Genomic DNA, 18,509 nt, shown 5'->3' with positions numbered 1-18,509 from the left:
TTCCTCCTCGGGTTCCTCCTGCCTTCCCTTTCCTCCTCGGGTTCCTCCTGCCTTCCCTTTCCTCCTCGGGTTCCTCCTGCCTTCCCTTTCCTCCTCGGGTTCCTCCTGCCTTCCCTTTCCTCCTCGGGTTCCTCTTGCCTTCCCTTTCCTCCTCGGGTTCCTCCTACCTTCTCTTTCCTCCTCGGGTTCCTCCTACCTTCCCTTTCCTCCTCGGGTTCCTCCTGCCTTCCCTTTCCTCCTCTGGTTCCTCCTGCCTTCCCTTTCCTCCTCGGGTTCCTCCTCGGGTTCCTCCTGCCTTCCCTTTCCTCCTCGGGTTCCTCCTGCCTTCCTTTTCCTCCTCTGGTTCCTCCTGCCTTCCCTTTCCTCCTCTGGTTCCTCCTGCCTTCCCTTTCCTCCTCTGGTTCCTCCTGCCTTCCCTTTCCTCCTCTGGTTCCTCCTGCCTTCCCTTTCCTCCTCGGGTTCCTCCTGCCTTCCCTTTCCTCCTCGGGTTCCTCCTGCCTTCCCTTTCCTCCTCGGGTTCCTCCTGCCTTCCCTTTCCTCCTCGGGTTCCTCCTGCCTTCTCTTTCCTCCTCGGTTCTTCCTGCCTTCCCTTTCCTCCTCGGGTTCCTCCTGCCTTCCCTTTCCTCCTCGGGTTCCTCCTACCTTCTCTTTCCTCCTCGGCTTCCTAATGCCTTCCCTTTCCTCCTTGGGTTCCTCCTGCCTTCCTTTTCCTCCTTGGGTTCCTCCTGCCTTCCCTTTGCTCCTCGGGTTCCTCCTGCCTTCCCTTTGCTCCTCGGGTTCTTCCTGCCTTCCCTTTCCTCCTCCTCTTTCAGCTCCTCTGTCTTCCCTTCCTTTCTCCCCTTACCTACTTCTGGTTCATCGGCCTTCCCTTTTCTCCTTTTCCCCTAGCCCTATTACTACTTTTCTTCCCGTTCTTTGCACCATAGGGAAAATTAAAAGGAGGATTTTATTTATTAAAAAAATAAATAAAAATATTTCGGAGGGTTTGATATGACGATCAAGAAGCTCTTCTTTCAGAGAGTCTGATGACGTAGACCTTTCATTATGTATAAAAGACAACAGCTGCTAAATTCTGGTTCTTGGCCTCTTGTGTCTCTTCTTTGGTAAAGGATGACATTATCATGTGATACAAAGATGATAGATCTATATATACCATGTATCTCAATCAGCATTCAATCTAGGCTGGAAAAGAAATTGAGGGAGCTGACTGGATACGAAGGGCACCATTTACCTCCCTTTAGTGCAGTGGTTCTCAACCTGGGGGTCGAATGACAATTTGCCAGGGGTCACCGAATCCTGGGCTGTTCCTGAATCCCGCACCGCTCTCCCAGCCTTTTCATGGCTACCCAGCAGGGCTGGAGCTTGCGGTGGCCCACTCAGCCTCTTTGCAGCCGCCCATTCAGTTTGTGGCATGGCTGGGCGGCAGAGACTAGATGTCAGCTGGCTGGTGAGGAATGTGAAGTGGGAGGTGCTGACAACCCACGCTACAAAAATAATTTTACTGTTAGGGGTTCCCACAACTTGGAAAATTTTTCAAGGGGTCACAGCACTAGGAGGTTGAGAACCACTGCTTTAGTGTCTAATTAAACATCTCTGATGGACACCGAAGCTCACCAATCCGTCTTGCTGAACACATAAACCATCATCCTGGATGCGCCCCGTTCATCGCTCCATTTGTCCTTTTGGTGGTACGTTTGCCTTGGTTGGGGGGTAAAGTTGCATAAACCACCTTCTCACCTCCACACGTGTCCTCATTTGTCCTGGAAGGTCTCGCACCCAGTAGGACAGTCTGTATTAACCTGCTCTTCTTCCTCTTTTTTGTTTTTTTTTCTTCCACAGAGGGGAATAGAGCTGAATTTCAGGTTATTTGTGTTTTTATACCTGCCCCCCCCCCCCCTTATTTTCCCCATGCTTATGTATGTTTGCCCTCCTGTCATGGTTGTGGTTATTATTTGGGATTGGTGATGTGAGTGTTGCTAATAAAGGCCAGAGATGCCAAGTGCAGAGACACAGAGGAGGAGATTTACTAAAACTGGAGCAGACTGAGTGTAGCTGTGCAAAGTAACCAATCAGCTTCTAGGTTGTATTGTCAGAGCTTAAAGCGGGGGTTCCACAGCAGATCGTTTTTTTTTTTTTTTGGCTGCATTCAATGTGTTTGTAGATAACCAATTAGTACTTGCGTGTTTGGTGACTTCAAACCTCCCCAGTCTGTTTTCCGGCAAAAGATTAACTTTTAAAATCAGCTCTTCCAAGTTTCCATTTTGCTTGTGGGCATTGTGAAGCCCAGAAGCACTGACTTCCTAGAAGCTGCGGACAGTGTTCTGCTGAAAAAGGCCCCCCCCGGCGTATAAGGTCCCCCCCTGTACTGCGCAGGCGCGTCACGAACCTCAACAGAGTTTCCGAAAGTAGCCGAACATGTAGAGCTGCGAGTTAGCTCTACACAGCGCCTGCGCAGCGACTAGGAGCTGTGTAGAGCTGACTGCGCAGACGCCGTGTAGAGCGGACTGGGCAGGCGCCGTGTAGAGCGGACTGGGCAGGCGCCGTGTAGAGCGGACTGGGCAGGCGCCGTGTAGAGCGGACTGGGCAGGCGCCGTGTAGAGCGGACTGGGCAGGCGCCGTGTAGAGCTGACTGGGCAGGCGCCGTGTAGAGCTGACTGGGCAGGCGCCGTGTAGAGCGGACTGGGCAGGCGCCGTGTAGAGCGGACTGGGCAGGCGCCGTGTAGAGCGGACTGGGCAGGCGCCGTGTAGAGCGGACTGGGCAGGCGCCGTGTAGAGCGGACTGGGCAGGCGCCGTGTAGAGCGGACTGGGCAGGCGCCGTGTAGAGCGGACTGGGCAGGCGCCGTGTAGAGCGGACTGGGCAGGCGCCGTGTAGAGCGGACTGGGCAGGCGCCGTGTAGAGCGGACTGGGCAGGCGCCGTGTAGAGCTGACTGGGCAGGCGCCGTGTAGAGCTGACTGGGCAGGCGCCGTGTAGAGACGACTCGCAGCTCTACATGTTCGGCTACTTTCGGAAACTCCGTTGAGGTTTGTGGCGCGCTTGCGCAGTGGGGGGGGGTTCCTTATCCGCCGGGGGTGCCTTTTTCGGAAGGACATGACACATCTGGGCGAACTCCCAGATTACATTGCGCCTCAGGCTAGAAACCCCTACTCCCGTGGGAGTGAGTACCCGGAAGCCGAATCTGAACCAGGCAAAACATGGTATGTGTAACATAAAATAAAAATAAATGGCTACTGTACGTGTTAGTAGTGTAAGGAGTGTGCTCCAATATAGATGTTATTTATAGTGATCAGTGCCTAAAAAATGCATTGATTACTGTAAAAATGCCACTGGCAGGGAAGGGGTTAACACTAGGGGATGAGGAAGGGGTTAATTATGTTCCCTAGGTGTTCTAACTGAAAGGGGGAGGTGGAACTGACTTGGGTAAATGACAGATCGCTGTTCATACATTGTTTACACACACAGCTCCCGTTTCTCGCTCTGTAACGAGCGATCGCGGGTGCCAGGCGGTGATCGCGCCCGCCGGGCACGCGCATCGGCCCCTAATGGCTGGAATGTGAAATGACGTACACCTATGTGATTTCACGCAGCCGAGCCGACCTGCCGCCGTATAACTGCGGCGGCTGGTTGGCTAGTGGTTAAAGCGACACTAAAGTAATTTTTTATTTTTTTTTAAATAACAAACATGTCATACTTACCTCCAGTGTGCGGCTCGTTTTGCACACAGTGGCCCGGATCCACGTCTTCTGGGGTCCCTCGGCCGTTGTCATGGCTCCCCCTCTGCAAGAGCTTTCCAACTTCATACGAGCTCGCATGGTGGAAAGCTCTTGCGGGCGCGCTCCCGTGATACAGCGGCGGCCATAGCCGCCAACTGTATCACTCGGCCCCGCCCTCCGGCGTGCCGCATCATTGGATGTGATTGACAGCAGTGCCAGCCAATGGCTGCGTTACTTTCAATCTGTCCAACCTAGCCAATGAATGGCCAGGCTGGGAACCGAAGAGGATGACGGGGACGAGCACGGGACTTTCGAGGGGTGAGATAAGTAAAACGGGGGCTGGGAGGGCGTTGCTGTCGGATGTTTTTTTTTTTACCTTAATGCATAGGATGCATTAAGGTGAAAAAAACATTTACCTTTACAGCCCCACTTAATAGTCAGAAGCTGATTGGTTACTATGCACAGCTGCACCAGATTCAGTGTGCAACAGTTTTAGTAAATCCTTCCCAGAGCTTTTTCTGTGCAATGGAATGGGGCTTGTTCTGTGCCGAGAGATTGAGTCTGTTATGTACAGAGGAACAGAGCCTCATTGGTGAAGAGGAACAGAGCCTTTTTCTTGTATTCTTTTTTTTTTTTTTTCTTTTTTTAGTTCCTGGGGATATGGGGCTGGTTAGCCCATGGGTAATGGATGGGTGGTTCATGCAGGACAGAGCCTGTTGGGTCCATGCAGGACAGAGCCTCGTGGGTCCATGCAGGGCAGAGCCTGTTGGGTCCATGCAGGGCAGAGCCTGTTGGGTCCATGCAGGGCAGAGCCTGTTGGGTTCATGCAGGGCAGAGCCTGTTGGGTTCATGCAGGGCAGAGCCTGTTGGGTTCATGCAGGGCAGAGCCTGTTGGGTTCATGCAGGGCAGAGCCTGTTGGGTTCATGCAGGGCAGAGCCTGTTGGGTTCATGCAGGGCAGAGCCTGTTGGGTCCATGCAGGACAGAGCCTGTTTGGTCCATGCAGGACAGAGCCTGTTGGGTCCATGCAGGACAGAGCCTGTTGGGTCCATGCAGGACAGAGCCTGTTGGGTCCATGCAGGACAGAGCCTGTTGGGTCCATGCAGGACAGAGCCTGTTGGGTTCATGCAGGACAGAGCCTCGTGGGTTCATGCAGGACAGAGCCTCGTGGGTTCATGCAGGACAGAGCCTCGTGGGTTCATGCAGGACAGAGCCTCGTGGGTTCACTGGGAACAGAACCTCGTTGGTGCACAGGCAACAGAGCTTGCTTGGTACATGGGGGAATAAATACAGTGCAGATGCTAGAAAGTTTTTTTGGAGTGACTGACTGTGTGTGTGTGTAGCACAAATACGGAGTATTCATACCTCTTGAAAATTTCCACATTCTGTCATGTTACAACCAAAAACGTAAATGTATTTTATTGGGATTTTATGCAATGGACCAAAACAAAGTGGCACATAATTTTGAAGTGGAAGAAAATGATAAATGGTTTTCTAATATTTTACAAATAAATATGTGAAAAGTGTGGGGTACATTTGTATTCAGCCCCTTACCCCTAACTAGGATCTAGTGGAACCAATTGCCTTCAGAAGTCACCTAATTCGTAAATAGAGTCCACCTGTGTGTAATTAATTTATTCTCGGTATAAATACAGCTGTTCTGTGAAGCCCTCAGAAGTTTGTTAGAGAACCTTAGTGAACAAACAGCATCATGAAGGCCAAGGAACACACCAGACAGGTCAGGGATAAAGTTGTGGAGAAGTATAAAGCAGGGTTAGTAATAAAAAATATCCCAAGCTTTAAACAGCTCACAGAGCTCTGTTCAATCCATTATCCGAAAATGGAAAGAGTATGGCACAACTGCAAACCTACCAAGACCAGGCCGTCCACCTAAACTGACCGGGTCGGGCAAGGAGAGCATTCATCAGAGAAGCAGCCGAGAGAACCATGGTAACTCTGGAGGAGCTGCAGAGATCCACAGCTCAGGGGGGAGAATCTGTCCTCAGGATAACTATTAGTCGTGCTCTCCACAAATCTGCCCTTTATTGAAGAGTGGCAAGAAGAAAGACATTGTTGAAAGAAAACCATAATAAGTCCTGTTTGTGAGAAGCCATGTGGGGGACACAGCAAACATGTGGAAGAAGGTGCTCTGGTCAGATGAGACCAAAATTCAACTTTTTGGCCTAAAAGCAAAACGCTACGTGTGGGGGGAAAACTAACACTGCAAATCACCCTGAACACACCATCCCCACTGTGAAACATGGTGGTGGTAGCATCATGTGGGGATGTTTTTTTTCAGCAGGGACAGGGAAGCTGGTCAGAATTGATGGGAGGATGGATGGAGCCAAATACAGGGAAATCTTAGAAGAAAACCTGTTAGAGTCTGCAAAAGACTTGAGACTGGGGGAGGTTCACCTTCCAGCAGGACAACGACCCTAAACATACAGCCAGGGCTGCAATGGAATGGTTTAGATCAAAGCATATTCATGTGCTAGAATGGCCCAGTCAAAGTCCAGACCTAAATCCCATTGAGAATCTGTGGCAAGACTTGAATATTTCTGTTTACAGACGCTCTCCATCCAATCTGACAGAGCTTGAGATATTTTACAAAGAAGAAGAATGGGCAGAAATGTCTCTCTCTAGATGTGCAAAGCTGGTAGAGACATCCCCAAAAAGACTTGCAGCAGTAATTGCAGTGAAAGGAGCTTCTACAAAGTATTGACTCCGGGGGGCGCCATACAAATGTCCCCCCCACACTTTTCACATATTTGTAAAAAAAAAATGGAAAACCATTTATAATTTTTCTTTCCACTTCACAATTCTGTGCCATTTTGTGTTGGTCTATCACATAAATGTATGTGTTTGGTCGCAACATGACAAAATGTGGAAAATTTCAAGGGGTATGAATACTTTTTCCAGGCACTGTAACAGGAATGTGTGAACATATCATAGTCTGTGTGGAATGCATGTTGATCTACAGAGGAATTGTAGGTGCCCGTCGTGTTCTGGTAATGGAAGGGTATTTGTGATAAGTATTACGGAATCAGGATAAGATGTATATGAAGAAGTATGAAAGTGAGGCGCTGAATCTAGGGTTACTCCTCATTCTGGTATGGAGAAATCCCCTATTGGGGTGTGTCCGCTAAAATCTAGAGAAAGTAAGTAAATGAGAGCGCGACACTAAAGATTCTATAGTCTGAAATTGTTTATTGTATCCTAGGAATCCTTGTTTCCGGGCTAAAAACTACTTCATCGGGGTTTGCAACTCTGTGTTAGCTGGTAGGAAAAGGACTTGGTTATCAAGGCATAAAGTATCAGTATTCAATAGACTTCCAGCAGCTAGGAGTAAACCCCGATTGTGACAAACCCTCTGTCCTCAAACAAAACTTTGTCCACCGTCAATGCTTCCTCTGTCCAGAACCAGCCCCATCCAAGACTCTCCTGCCCCATCCAAGACTCTCCAGCCCCATCCAAGACTCTCCAGCCCCATCCAAGACTCTCCATCCCCATCCAAGACTCTCCAGCCCCATCCAAGACTCTCCAGCCCCATCCAAGACTCTCCAGCCCCATCCAAGACTCTCCAGCCCCAGCCAAGACTCTCCATCCCAATCCAAGACTCTCCAGCCCCATCCAAGACTCTCCAGCCCCATCCAAGACTCTCCAGCCCCAGCCAAGACTCTCCTGCCCCATCCAAGACTCTCCTGCCCCATCCAAGACTCTCCAGCCCCATCCAAGACTCTCCAGCCCCATCCAAGACTCTCCAGCCCCATCCAAGACTCTCCAGCCCCATCCAAGACTCTCCAGCCCCATCCAAGACTCTCCTGCCCCATCCAAGACTCTCCTGCCCCATCCAAGACTCTCCAGCCCCCCCAGTCACCAGACAACACCTCAGAGCCCATTCACACAGGTCCGACTTTGGATCCGACTTCAGGTCGCCCCTAGTCGCCTCAAGTCGCGCTGCATGACGAAATCAATGTAAGTGAATGGAGCCGTCTTAATGCACACTACTGCAGTGGCTTCGACTTGAAAAAAGGTTCCTGTACTACTTCAATCCGACTTCTAGGCGACGTGTACCCATTGATTTAAATGGAAGTCGCCTCCAAGTCGGATCCCCGTTCACAGTGAGGCAACTTTACAGGAAGTCCCAGTGTGAACCTGTTCTAAGGCAAACCCCTCCCTCCCACAGGGGAACTCCACGCCAAATTTTAAATAACAAACTGGCATGGGTTTTCCTCCAGGAGCATACCAGGTCCTTAGGTCTGGTATGGATTTCAAGGGGAAACCCCTACGCTGAAAAAACGGCGTGGAGGTCCCCCCAAAATCCATACCAGACCCTTATCCGAGCACACAGCCCATACGGTCAGGAAAGGGGATGGGGGATGAGTGAGCGCCCCCCCTCCTGAACCATACCAGGCCGCTTGCTCTCAATATGGGGCGGTGGGTGCTTTGGGGCAGGGTGGTGCCTTGCAGCCCCCCCACCCCCAAAGCACCTCGTCCCCATGTTGATGGGGACAAGGGCCTCTTCCCGACAACCCTGGCCATTGGTTGTCGGGGTCTGTGGGCGGGAGGCTTATCGGAATCTGGGAGCGCCCTTTAATAAGGGGGCCCCAGATCCCGGCCCCCCACCTATGTGAATGAGTATGGGGTACATCGTACCCCTACCCATTAACCTGGGGGTGGGAAAAGTGTCAAGAAAAAAAAACACTAGACAGGTTTTTAAAGTAATTTATTAGGCAGCTCCGGGGGGGTCTTCTTCCGACTTCGGGGGTCTTCCAACTTCGCTCTCCAGCGGGGGGGCCCGGTCTTCTGCGTCACCTTCTTCCCTCTTCTCTTCTTCGATGTTGACTCAACGCTGCCTCCCGCTGTAATGTCTGACTAGCACAGATCATAGTGGGGTTCTCATTCACCCTGTGCCCCTATTAGAGACACAGGGTGATTTACACATAAGAGGCGTCGGGAAAGCTGGACAAGGAGCCTCCAGAACTCTCCAGGGTAAGCTGAGTTCCACAAACCCCTGACCCAAAGTCACTCCGATGAAGGTCATATATTTTTAGCCCCCGAAACGCATTAGTTGCCATGGATTTCTATGTGGATATAAACATTTCCAGACTGCAGAATCTTTGGGGGGATACTCTTCTTCTTACTGGAGATGGGTGTATATGTAGACTGGAAGCAGGAGATGTATAATAAAGTATGTTGGAAGCAGGATCTGGTGTATTTTGTGTGTACTGGTGACAGGAGGATGTGTATATGTGATGTGTACTGGAAAACGTATATACTGTATGTTGCATGTACTGGAAAACCGCATGTGTGTATTGTCATGTTGTGTGCAATGCAAAGTGTGACTCCGGACGTGTTTGTGCGTCTTATGATATTTTAATGATCTCTCTGCTTTTTTTTTTCCCAACTATTAACCTCTTTTCTTTCAACTTCAGACCCAGGACGATGGAGATCCATCCAAACCACCGTGGTTCAAAGGCGGGTGAGTGTCTGAGTGTTCTGATTTCTGTATGTGCTTGGCTGATAGAACACCTCTTCTTCTTCAAAAGCTTCATTAAAGTGGAAATAAACTCTCTCAATCCACATTCATTATCTTACTCCTTGTTTTTTTTTTCATTTGCTTCCTGGTTTCTGGCCTGGGCCAAATGATGTCCCTCATCCCAGGAGTTTTCATGGGCATATTTTTTTCTTTAATTTATGGTCTTCAAATTGTGGCCTGGGGGCTGGCTATGGCCCTTTGCCCTTTTCCAGCCCTCTGGGCATTATTTCTCTTACTGAAACCAACAACAGGGACATAATTGACACTGACACCAATGACGAGACGCTATTCATCTCACTGACACCAATGATGAGACGCTATTCATCCCACTGACACCAATGATGGGACGCTATTCATCTCACTGACACCAATGACGAGACGCTATTCATCTCACTGACACCAATGATGAGACGCTATTCATCCCACTGACACCAATGATGGGACGCTATTCATCTCACTGACACCAATGACGAGACGCTATTCATCTCACTGACACCAATGATGAGACGCTATTCATCCCACTGACACCAATGATGGGACGCTATTCATCACGCTGACACCAATGATGGGACACTATTCATCCCACTGACACCAATGACGAGACGCTATTCATCTCACTGACACCAATGATGAGACGCTATTCATCCCACTGACACCAATGATGGGACGCTATTCATCACGCTGACACCAATGATGGGACGCTATTCATCCCACTGACACCAGTGATGGGACGCTATTCATCCCACTGACACCAATGATGGGACGCCATTCATCCCACTGACACCAATGATGAGACGCTATTCATCCCACTGACACCAATGATGAGACACTATTCATCCCACTGACACCAATGACGAGACGCTATTCATCTCACTGACACCAATGATGAGACGCTATTCATCCCACTGACACCAATGATGAGACACTATTCATCCCACTGACACCAATGACGAGACGCTATTCATCTCACTGACACCAATGATGGGACGCTATTCATCCCACTGACACCAGTGATGGGACGCTATTCATCCCACTGACACCAATGATGGGACGCCATTCATCCCACTGACACCAATGATGAGACGCTATTCATCCCACTGACACCAATGATGAGACGCTATTCATCCCACTGACACCAATGATGGGACGCTATTCATCACGCTGACACCAATGATGGGACGCTATTCATCCCACTGACACCAATGATGGGACGCTATTCATCCCGCTGACACCAATGATGAGACGCTATTCATCCCACTGACACCAATGACGAGACGCTATTCATCCCACTGATACCAATGATGGGACGCTATTCATCCCGCTGACACCAATGATGAGACGCTATTCATCCCACTGACACCAATGATAGGACGCTATTCATCCCACTGACACCAATGATGAGACGCTATTCATCCCACTGACACCAACGATGAGACGCTATTCCTCCCACTGACACCAATGATAGGACGCTATTCTTCCCACTGACACCAATGATGGGACGCTATTCATCCCACTGACACCAATGATGGGACGCTATTCATCCCACTGACACCAATGATGGGACGCTATTCATCCCACTGACCCAATGATGAAATGCTATTCATCCCACTGACACCAATGATGGGACACTATTCCTCCCACTGACACCAATGATGAGACGCTATTCATCCCACTGACACCAATGATGAGACGCTATTCATCCCACTGACACCAATGATGGGAAGCTATTCATCCCACTGACACCAATGATGAGACGCTATTCATCCCACTGACACCAATGATGAGACGCTATTCATCCCACTGACACCAATGATGAAACGCTATTCATCCCACTGACACCAATGATGAGAAGCTATTCATCCCACTGACACCAATGATGAGACGCTATTCATCCCACTGACACCAATGATGAGACGCTATTCATCCCACTGACACCAATGATGGGACGCTATTCATCCCACTGACACCAATGATGGGACGCTATTCATCCCACTGACACCAATGATGGGTCGCTATTCATCCCACTGACACCAATGATGAGATGCTATTCATCCCACTGACACCAATGATGGGACACTATTCCTCCCACTGACACCAATGATGAGACGCTATTCATCCCACTGACACCAATGATGAGACGCTATTCATCCCACTGACACCAATGATGGGAAGCTATTCATCCCACTGACACCAATGATGTGACGCTATTCATCCCACTGACACCAATGATGGGACACTATTCCTCCCACTGACACCAATGATGAGACGCTATTCATCCCACTGATACCAATGATGAGACGCTATTCATCCCACTGACACCAATGATGAGACGCTATTCATCCCTCTGACACCAATGATGGGACACTATTCCTCCCACTGACACCAATGATGGGACGCTATTCATCCCACTGACACCAATGATGAGACGCTATTCATCCCACTGACACCAATGATGGGACACTATTCATCCCACTGACACCAATGGTGGGACGCTATTCATCCCACTGACACCAATGATGAGACGCTATTCATCCCACTGACACCAATGATGAGACGCTATTCATCCCACTGACACCAATGATGGGACGCTATTTATCCCACTGATATTAATGATGGGGCACTATTACTCCCACTGTCACCAATGATGGGACACTATTCCTCCCACTATAGATTTGGCTTTGTTTACTCCCACTGACACCAAGACATTTCCACTGTCCTCAGTCTGGCCCTCCTACAGTCTGAAGGACAGTAAACTGGCCTCTTGTTTAGAAAGTTTGGAAACCCCTGATCCAGAGAAGGGGGAGGGGCTTTCTCGGCTAGGCACACCCTCCTGCCTGCATGCCTGAGCTAAGGACAGATGGTTTCCAGGAAGTAAATGCTAAATGAGGGGTGGGCAACCTCGGGACACTTAAGCTGTGTTGAAACTACAAATCCCATCATGCCTCTGCCTCTAGGAGTCATGCCTGTGATTGTCAGGGTCTTGTAAGGTCTTGTGGGACTTGTAGTTTCACCACAGCTGGAGGGCCGAGGTTGCCTACCCCTGTGCTAAATGAATAATCTGCCCTTACTCATGTGACCACGGCTGAAACTTCTAGGGGGATGTTTTTCAAAGGAGGTATTTTTCAACAAAATAAAGCATGGAGACATGGATTTGCTTTGAATATTAAAAATTAATTACCGTATTTATCGCGGTATAACGCGCTCCCGCGTATACCGCGCACCCCTAAAGTTGCCCCGAATCCTGTGGAAAAAAAGTTTTTCTTGTACTTACAGTTTTGGTGTCTTGCGCGGCGGCCTCGTCGGGTCCGGCGTCCGTCTACGGCTTCGGGTGTCCTCTTCGTCGTGTCCGGCGTCCTTCTGCGGCTTCGGGTGTCCTCTTCGTCGGGTCCGGCGTCCTTCTGCGGCGTCCTCGCGTCCTCCCGACTCGTTTCCCGCGCCGAGTTTGAATTCCTGCGCCGACATATACAGAGCGCAGTACACTTGTGTATTGTCGGGCAGGCTCGGCAACTCTCGCGCTGACGTCCTGTACGTCCAGGACGTGAGAGCGGAAGGAGCCGAGACTGTCCGACTATACCCGAGTGTACTGCGCTCGGTATATGTCGGCGCAGTATTCAAACTTGGCGCGGGAAAGCGGGTATCGGGTATACCACGCACCCACGATTTTGCCCTGATTTTTAGGGCAAAAAAGTGCGCGGTATACGCCGATAAATACGGTAAATGGCGTTTTCAGTTTGTGGTGCTCAGATGCACTTTAGTTCCACTTTAAAAGAGAAGTATCGTGTTTTTTTTTTTTTGTTATTTAATAATCATGCTTAGATAGTTGGATGCAGCGTCGGTCCTATTCCAGAGCTGTCCCACGATGCCTCTAACACTGAGAACTGAGCGATCAAATACCGCCAATTGCTCGGTTCTCAGAGGGCTGCTGACTATCGGTCACCGCTGTTTGCTCTGCCTCCCCCCGGAGCACTGGGCTGTGGAGGGGCGGGAGACCTCGGCTCAGTTTAATGATAGGCTAAGTCGGGTGGCGGGTCCAGGCATGTGGGCGGATCACGACCCCATTGTCTTGCTGTTGCCCGAGCCTGTACCGGCTCTGTGACATCAGCAGACTACGGACTTCAGCCCGCTGTCTGCTGAAAACTGGTCACAGGATTGCAAAGGAAACTGCATTCCTGTGATGCACAGGAGAAGTAGAGCCAAACAAGCTTTCCCTACTTCTCCTTGAAGATGAAATGCCATCAGTCCGTAGATCTATACAAGACACAAAAGAACTCGACCTTGGGTTCTTGTTGCATAAATATTGTGAAATAACACATTTACTCAAACCCGTAACTTGCGGATAATATATTCCTCTGCAGAACATGGCATTTACAACCTTTCATATCTTATATGCTGCATGTTGTCTCTTTCATCTTGTTATTGTTTGATGACAATAAAACGGCCTCTGTGACTACTAATGAAGGAGCCATAAGTGAATGTAGACAATATAGTCTTATTTTTACTCTAGAAGTCCCATTTTTAACACAGAATACCAGTCAAAGCATGTTTTTATGTTTTTAATGTTTTTGCAAGGGTTAGAACTTTTATGATATTTTTTTTACTGTGTCTGCCCCCCCGGGGGATATTGTCTTCTCTTCCTGTGGTGGTTGGGGGTAGGAGGTAAATATAAAGCCTCACTCACACAATTGGATTTTTCGACTGGAATTGTGTGATGACAGGCTGTTGTCGGAAAATCCGACCGTTTGTACGCTCCATCGGACAATTGTTGTCGGATTTTTCGCCAACAAATGTGGGACAGCATGCTTTTAAAATTTTCCACCAACAATTGTGTGTTTTCGTATTATCCGATCGTGTCTATACAAGTCTGTCAGGTCACCTGGTGACAAGTGCACCCCGTGGGGGTCAGGGATGCACCACAGGGTAGTGAACCCTATAGCCAACTGCTGCGATCAGAGAGGAAGCGAACCCAAGATCGCCCAGGGAGCAGGAGTCTAAGACCCAGCTTTGTGTTCACCAGAGCCTCTAGTGGTGAGGATGGCCTTCGCCACAGCTGGATCCAGGTCGCAACACCTGGGATCCCCTAGGTCACGCTCCGCAGAGAGAGAGGAAGCAGCAGGCAGGACAAACGGTAGTGATGGGTAAGCCGAGGTCAGGGCAACAGGCAGACTAGGGTAACCGAGGGACAGGCAAAAGGTCAGGGGCACAGGCAAACAGGAGAAGTCAGGGACGAGCCAAAAACAGTACACAGGAAGATAATCGTAGCACACTGCAGACAGGAACTTGAGCAAACAACACTGTTGAACAGCACTGCAGGCCTGTAGTGCAATGGTTAATAGACTTCCTGGGATGGCCTGGGTGGGGCCATACAGGAAGGAGAGGAAATAAGAAGGTAACAAGAACAGAGTCAGGCCTCTTAATGGACAGATGGAAACAGATAAGCTGAGTACAAACACACATGCTCAGAAGCAATACTCACCATAACACAACATTAGCAGAAGTTGCCCAAAGGGTGGCGCTAAAGAGCTGAAAAAACATGTAGTTTTGTGTTTATTGGCCGACATTTTTTTGCCGTTTGTATGCAAGAAAAGTTCACGGCCAACGCCCTTCGGACAAAAGTCCTACGCTTTGTCCACAGAAAATCCAATCGTGTGTACCAGGCTTAAAACTTCACAGTGGGGAAACAGATGTATAATAATAATACAATAAATAAAAGGTCACTATGAATAGGTGACATCACTGTGTATGTAGCCAATTCATTGACTAGAGACCGGTGACATCACTGAGTGTGCAGCCTATCCACTCACTAGAGACCAGTGACATCATTGAATGTACAGCCTATTCAGTCACTAGAGACCGGTCACATCACTGAGTGTGCAGCGTATCCAGTCACTAGAGACAGGTGACATCAGTGAGTGTGCAGCCTATCCAGTCACTACAGACAGGTGACATCACTGACTGTGCAGCCTATCCAGTCACTACAGACAGGTGACATCACTGAATGTGCAGCCTATCCAGTCACTACAGACAGGTGACATCACTGAATGTGCAGCCTATCCAGTCACTACAGACAGGTGACATCACTGAATGTGCAGCCTATCCAGTCACTACAGACAGGTGACATCACTGAATGTGCAGCCTATCCATCCACAAATACAGGGTGACATTATTGAGAATGCTGCCGAGCCATTCACTAGAGACTGGTGACATCACAGTGTGCAGACTATCATTAATTAGAAACTGATGATATAACTGATCCATTCACCAGAGCAGCCTTTCTCAACCCCTCCCCAGAGGAACCCCTAAAAAAATGTCCGGGTCTTAGGGGAATAACTGCTTAACCCAATTCATTGGAGGTCAGTAAGAAAAACTCCTTAGACGTTGGTGTACAATGGGAAAAAATTACCCCCTTACAGAAAGGTAAAACGATAATGGTGTCATGCTGCTGGCTCATCCAAGTGGTGGGGGCCCCAGATCTTTGCTGGCACCATCATATCGGAGGTCTTTGAGTCTCAGCTCAAGCATCTCCCTTGCAACCTCTGGAGGAGCCCTAATTGAGAATGGTTTCACTAAAGATCAGTGACATCCCTATTAGCACAGTCTATCCAGTGATGTCACCAATCATGCAGCCTATTAACTGGAGACCAGTGACATCACTGAGATTGCAGCCTACCCATATACAAGAGAACTTAGCCTAACCATTCACTATAGATCCGTGACATCATATAAAATGCAGCCTATCCACATACTAGAGATCCGTGACATCACTAAGAGTGCAGCTTAGCCATTAACTAGAGAAGTGACATCACTGAGAACTCAGCCTATCTATTTACTATGGACAGACAGTCTATGGGATGCAACCTATCCATATACTAGTGATTGGTGACATCACTAGTAGAGCCAATCCATTTACTAAAGAGAGGTATTCTTACCAAAAACTTAGCCTATCCATTCCTTATAGACCAGTGACATCATATGGAATGCAGCCTATCCATATACTAGAAATCAGTGCCATCATGAAGAGTGCAGCCTACCCATATACTTGAGAACTTAGCCGATCCATTTACTATAGATCTGTGACATAATATAAAATGTAGCATATCCACTTACTAGAGATCAGTGACATCACTAAGAGTGCATCCTAGCCATTAACTAGAGAGGTGACATCACTGAGAACTTGGCCTATCCATTCACTATAGACCCTGGCCCGGATTCACAAAGGACTTACGACGGCGTATCTCCAGATACGCCGTCGTAAGTCTGAACGTGATGCGTCGTATCTCGGCGCCTGATTCAAAGAATCAGATATGCCAGAATTTGTATAAGATACGACTGACGTAAGTCTCTTATGCCGTCGTATCTTAGGTGCATATTTACGCTGGCCGCTAGGTGGCGCTTCCGTTGATTTCCGCGTCGAATATGCAAATGAGCTAGATACGCCGATTCACGAACGTACTTGCGCCCGGCGTATTAAAATCCGCTGTTTACGTAAGGCGTCCGACCGGCGTAACTTTACCCCTCATAAAGCAGGGGTAAGTCATGTTGGGTATGGACGGCGGAACAGCGGCGTATTTTACGTCGTTTGCGTAAGTCGTCCGTGAATGGGGATGGGCGTAGGTTACGTTCACGTCGACTAAACATTGAGCCGGCGTAAGTTAGGGAGAAAATGTGACGTGATACTGAGCATGTGCGCGCATGCGCCGTTCGTTAGGTGCGTCATTTACGTGGGGTTACGATTCATTACCGTGTTTCCCCGAAAATAAGCCCGGGTCTTATATTAATTATGCCAACAAAAGACACAGTAGGGCTTATTTTCGGGGTAGGTCTTACCATGTAATGTACTGTCTTCTCCCCCCCTCTCCCTCCCTGCCTGTCAGGAATCCCCAGTGTGAACTGAGTTAAAATGCTTGTAAAATCCTATAATACACTCTATTACAGTATTATTATATAATGTACAATGTGTGTGTTTCTGTAATATAATTGTGCCAAATACATTTGTTATAGCGCCGCTCTGCACTTCTGTTACCCGCCGGAGCTCTCTTCCCCGCAATTATATTACAGAAACACACACATTGTACATTATATAATACTGTAATAGAGTGGATTATAGGATTTTACAAGCATTTTTAACTAGGGCTTATTTTCGGGGTAGGCTTATATTGCAGCCCTCCTGGAAAATAACGCTAGGTCTTATTTTCAGGGTAGGTCTTATATTTGGGGAAACAGGGTACCATACAACCCGCCCCCCTACCAGCCTAGTTTGAATTAGGCGGGCTTCCCCTGGCCCATTTACGATACGCCGCCGTAACTTAGGGCGCAAGTTCTTTGTGAATACGGTACTCGCCTCTCTAAGTTACGGCGGCGTAGCGCATCTAGGATACGCTCGCACAAAGATACGCCCTCCTACGTGAATCTGGGCCTAGCAATCTATAGGATACAACCTATCCATATACTAGCGATTGGTGACATCACTAGGATTAGAGCCAATCCATTCACTAAAGAGAGGAATCATTACCGAAAACTTAGCCTATCCATTCCTTATAGACCAGTGACATCATATGGAATGCAGCCTATCCATATACTAGAGATCAGCGAAATCATGAAAAGTGCAGCCTATCCTATTCTTTCTGTGTGGCCGAATTCAAGCTTTTGGATTCTCATTCTCAGTTCATGTTATAAAAGCAATCAGGCGGTTGAGTTGGCGCTCGTAGCGTCGCCCCTCACCTGAGCTCTCTTCTTCAGGGTTTACACAGATGTCTTATGAGGTTTATAGAGGATTTTTCTAAGTTGTCTAACTTGTCTGATTAACTAAAAATGAATGTAGACCCAAGTCCCCCCCCATCCCCGACCTTCCTGTGAAAGTGGGCCGGTGCGGTTTTATAGAAGATTAGATAATAAGAAGAGATGTATCTGTCAGGCTGGAGACTAGCAATTCCCATGTTTGAATATTTTCCAGGATTCCTTTGCTGGATTAGCAGCGCTGTACAAGAGCCTTGTTAAGTCACGAAATTCTGATGCTGCACAGCCAGCAAAATGCCGACATTATGTTATGTAACACCGCAGTGGGCGTCCTTCCTGTCTGACATAAAACAACCTTTCATTAATATCGGATACTTTGGAGTTCCACAGCTTTGAAACAAAAGTATCCGGGGAGGAAACCTCAGGCTGTGTTTTGTATACATTCTATTTACAAAGCGTTGGCCTGGCTTTGCGCTGCATCGTGTTAAACTGCTCTCCGCGTTTGATGATGCAGACCCGTGTCCC

General features: G+C 48.7%; 1 protein-coding gene across 4 annotated transcripts in view; it reads left to right on the top strand.

Annotated features, from left to right (window-relative positions):
- UNC13B (unc-13 homolog B) overlaps window positions 1-18,509 on the top strand; it is a 580,491-nt gene that overhangs the window by 374,871 nt on the left and 187,111 nt on the right. For 2 of the 4 annotated variants that reach the window (XM_040336016.1, XM_040336015.1), the window contains exons 2-3: window positions 1,840-1,862; window positions 9,148-9,194. In XM_040336016.1, coding sequence (XP_040191950.1) covers window positions 1,840-1,862; window positions 9,148-9,194 — 70 coding nt within the window. The remainder of the gene's footprint in view (window positions 1-1,839; window positions 1,863-9,147; window positions 9,195-18,509) is intronic. The other 2 variants (XM_040336017.1, XM_040336018.1) reach the window with 1 other exon arrangement.

The sequence above is a fragment of the Rana temporaria genome, chromosome 1, assembly GCF_905171775.1.
Source record: "Rana temporaria chromosome 1, aRanTem1.1, whole genome shotgun sequence".
Classification (NCBI taxonomy): domain Eukaryota; kingdom Metazoa; phylum Chordata; class Amphibia; order Anura; family Ranidae; genus Rana; species Rana temporaria.
Note: the sequence above shows the minus strand (reverse complement) of the source record. Positions and strands in the feature narration are given on the sequence as shown.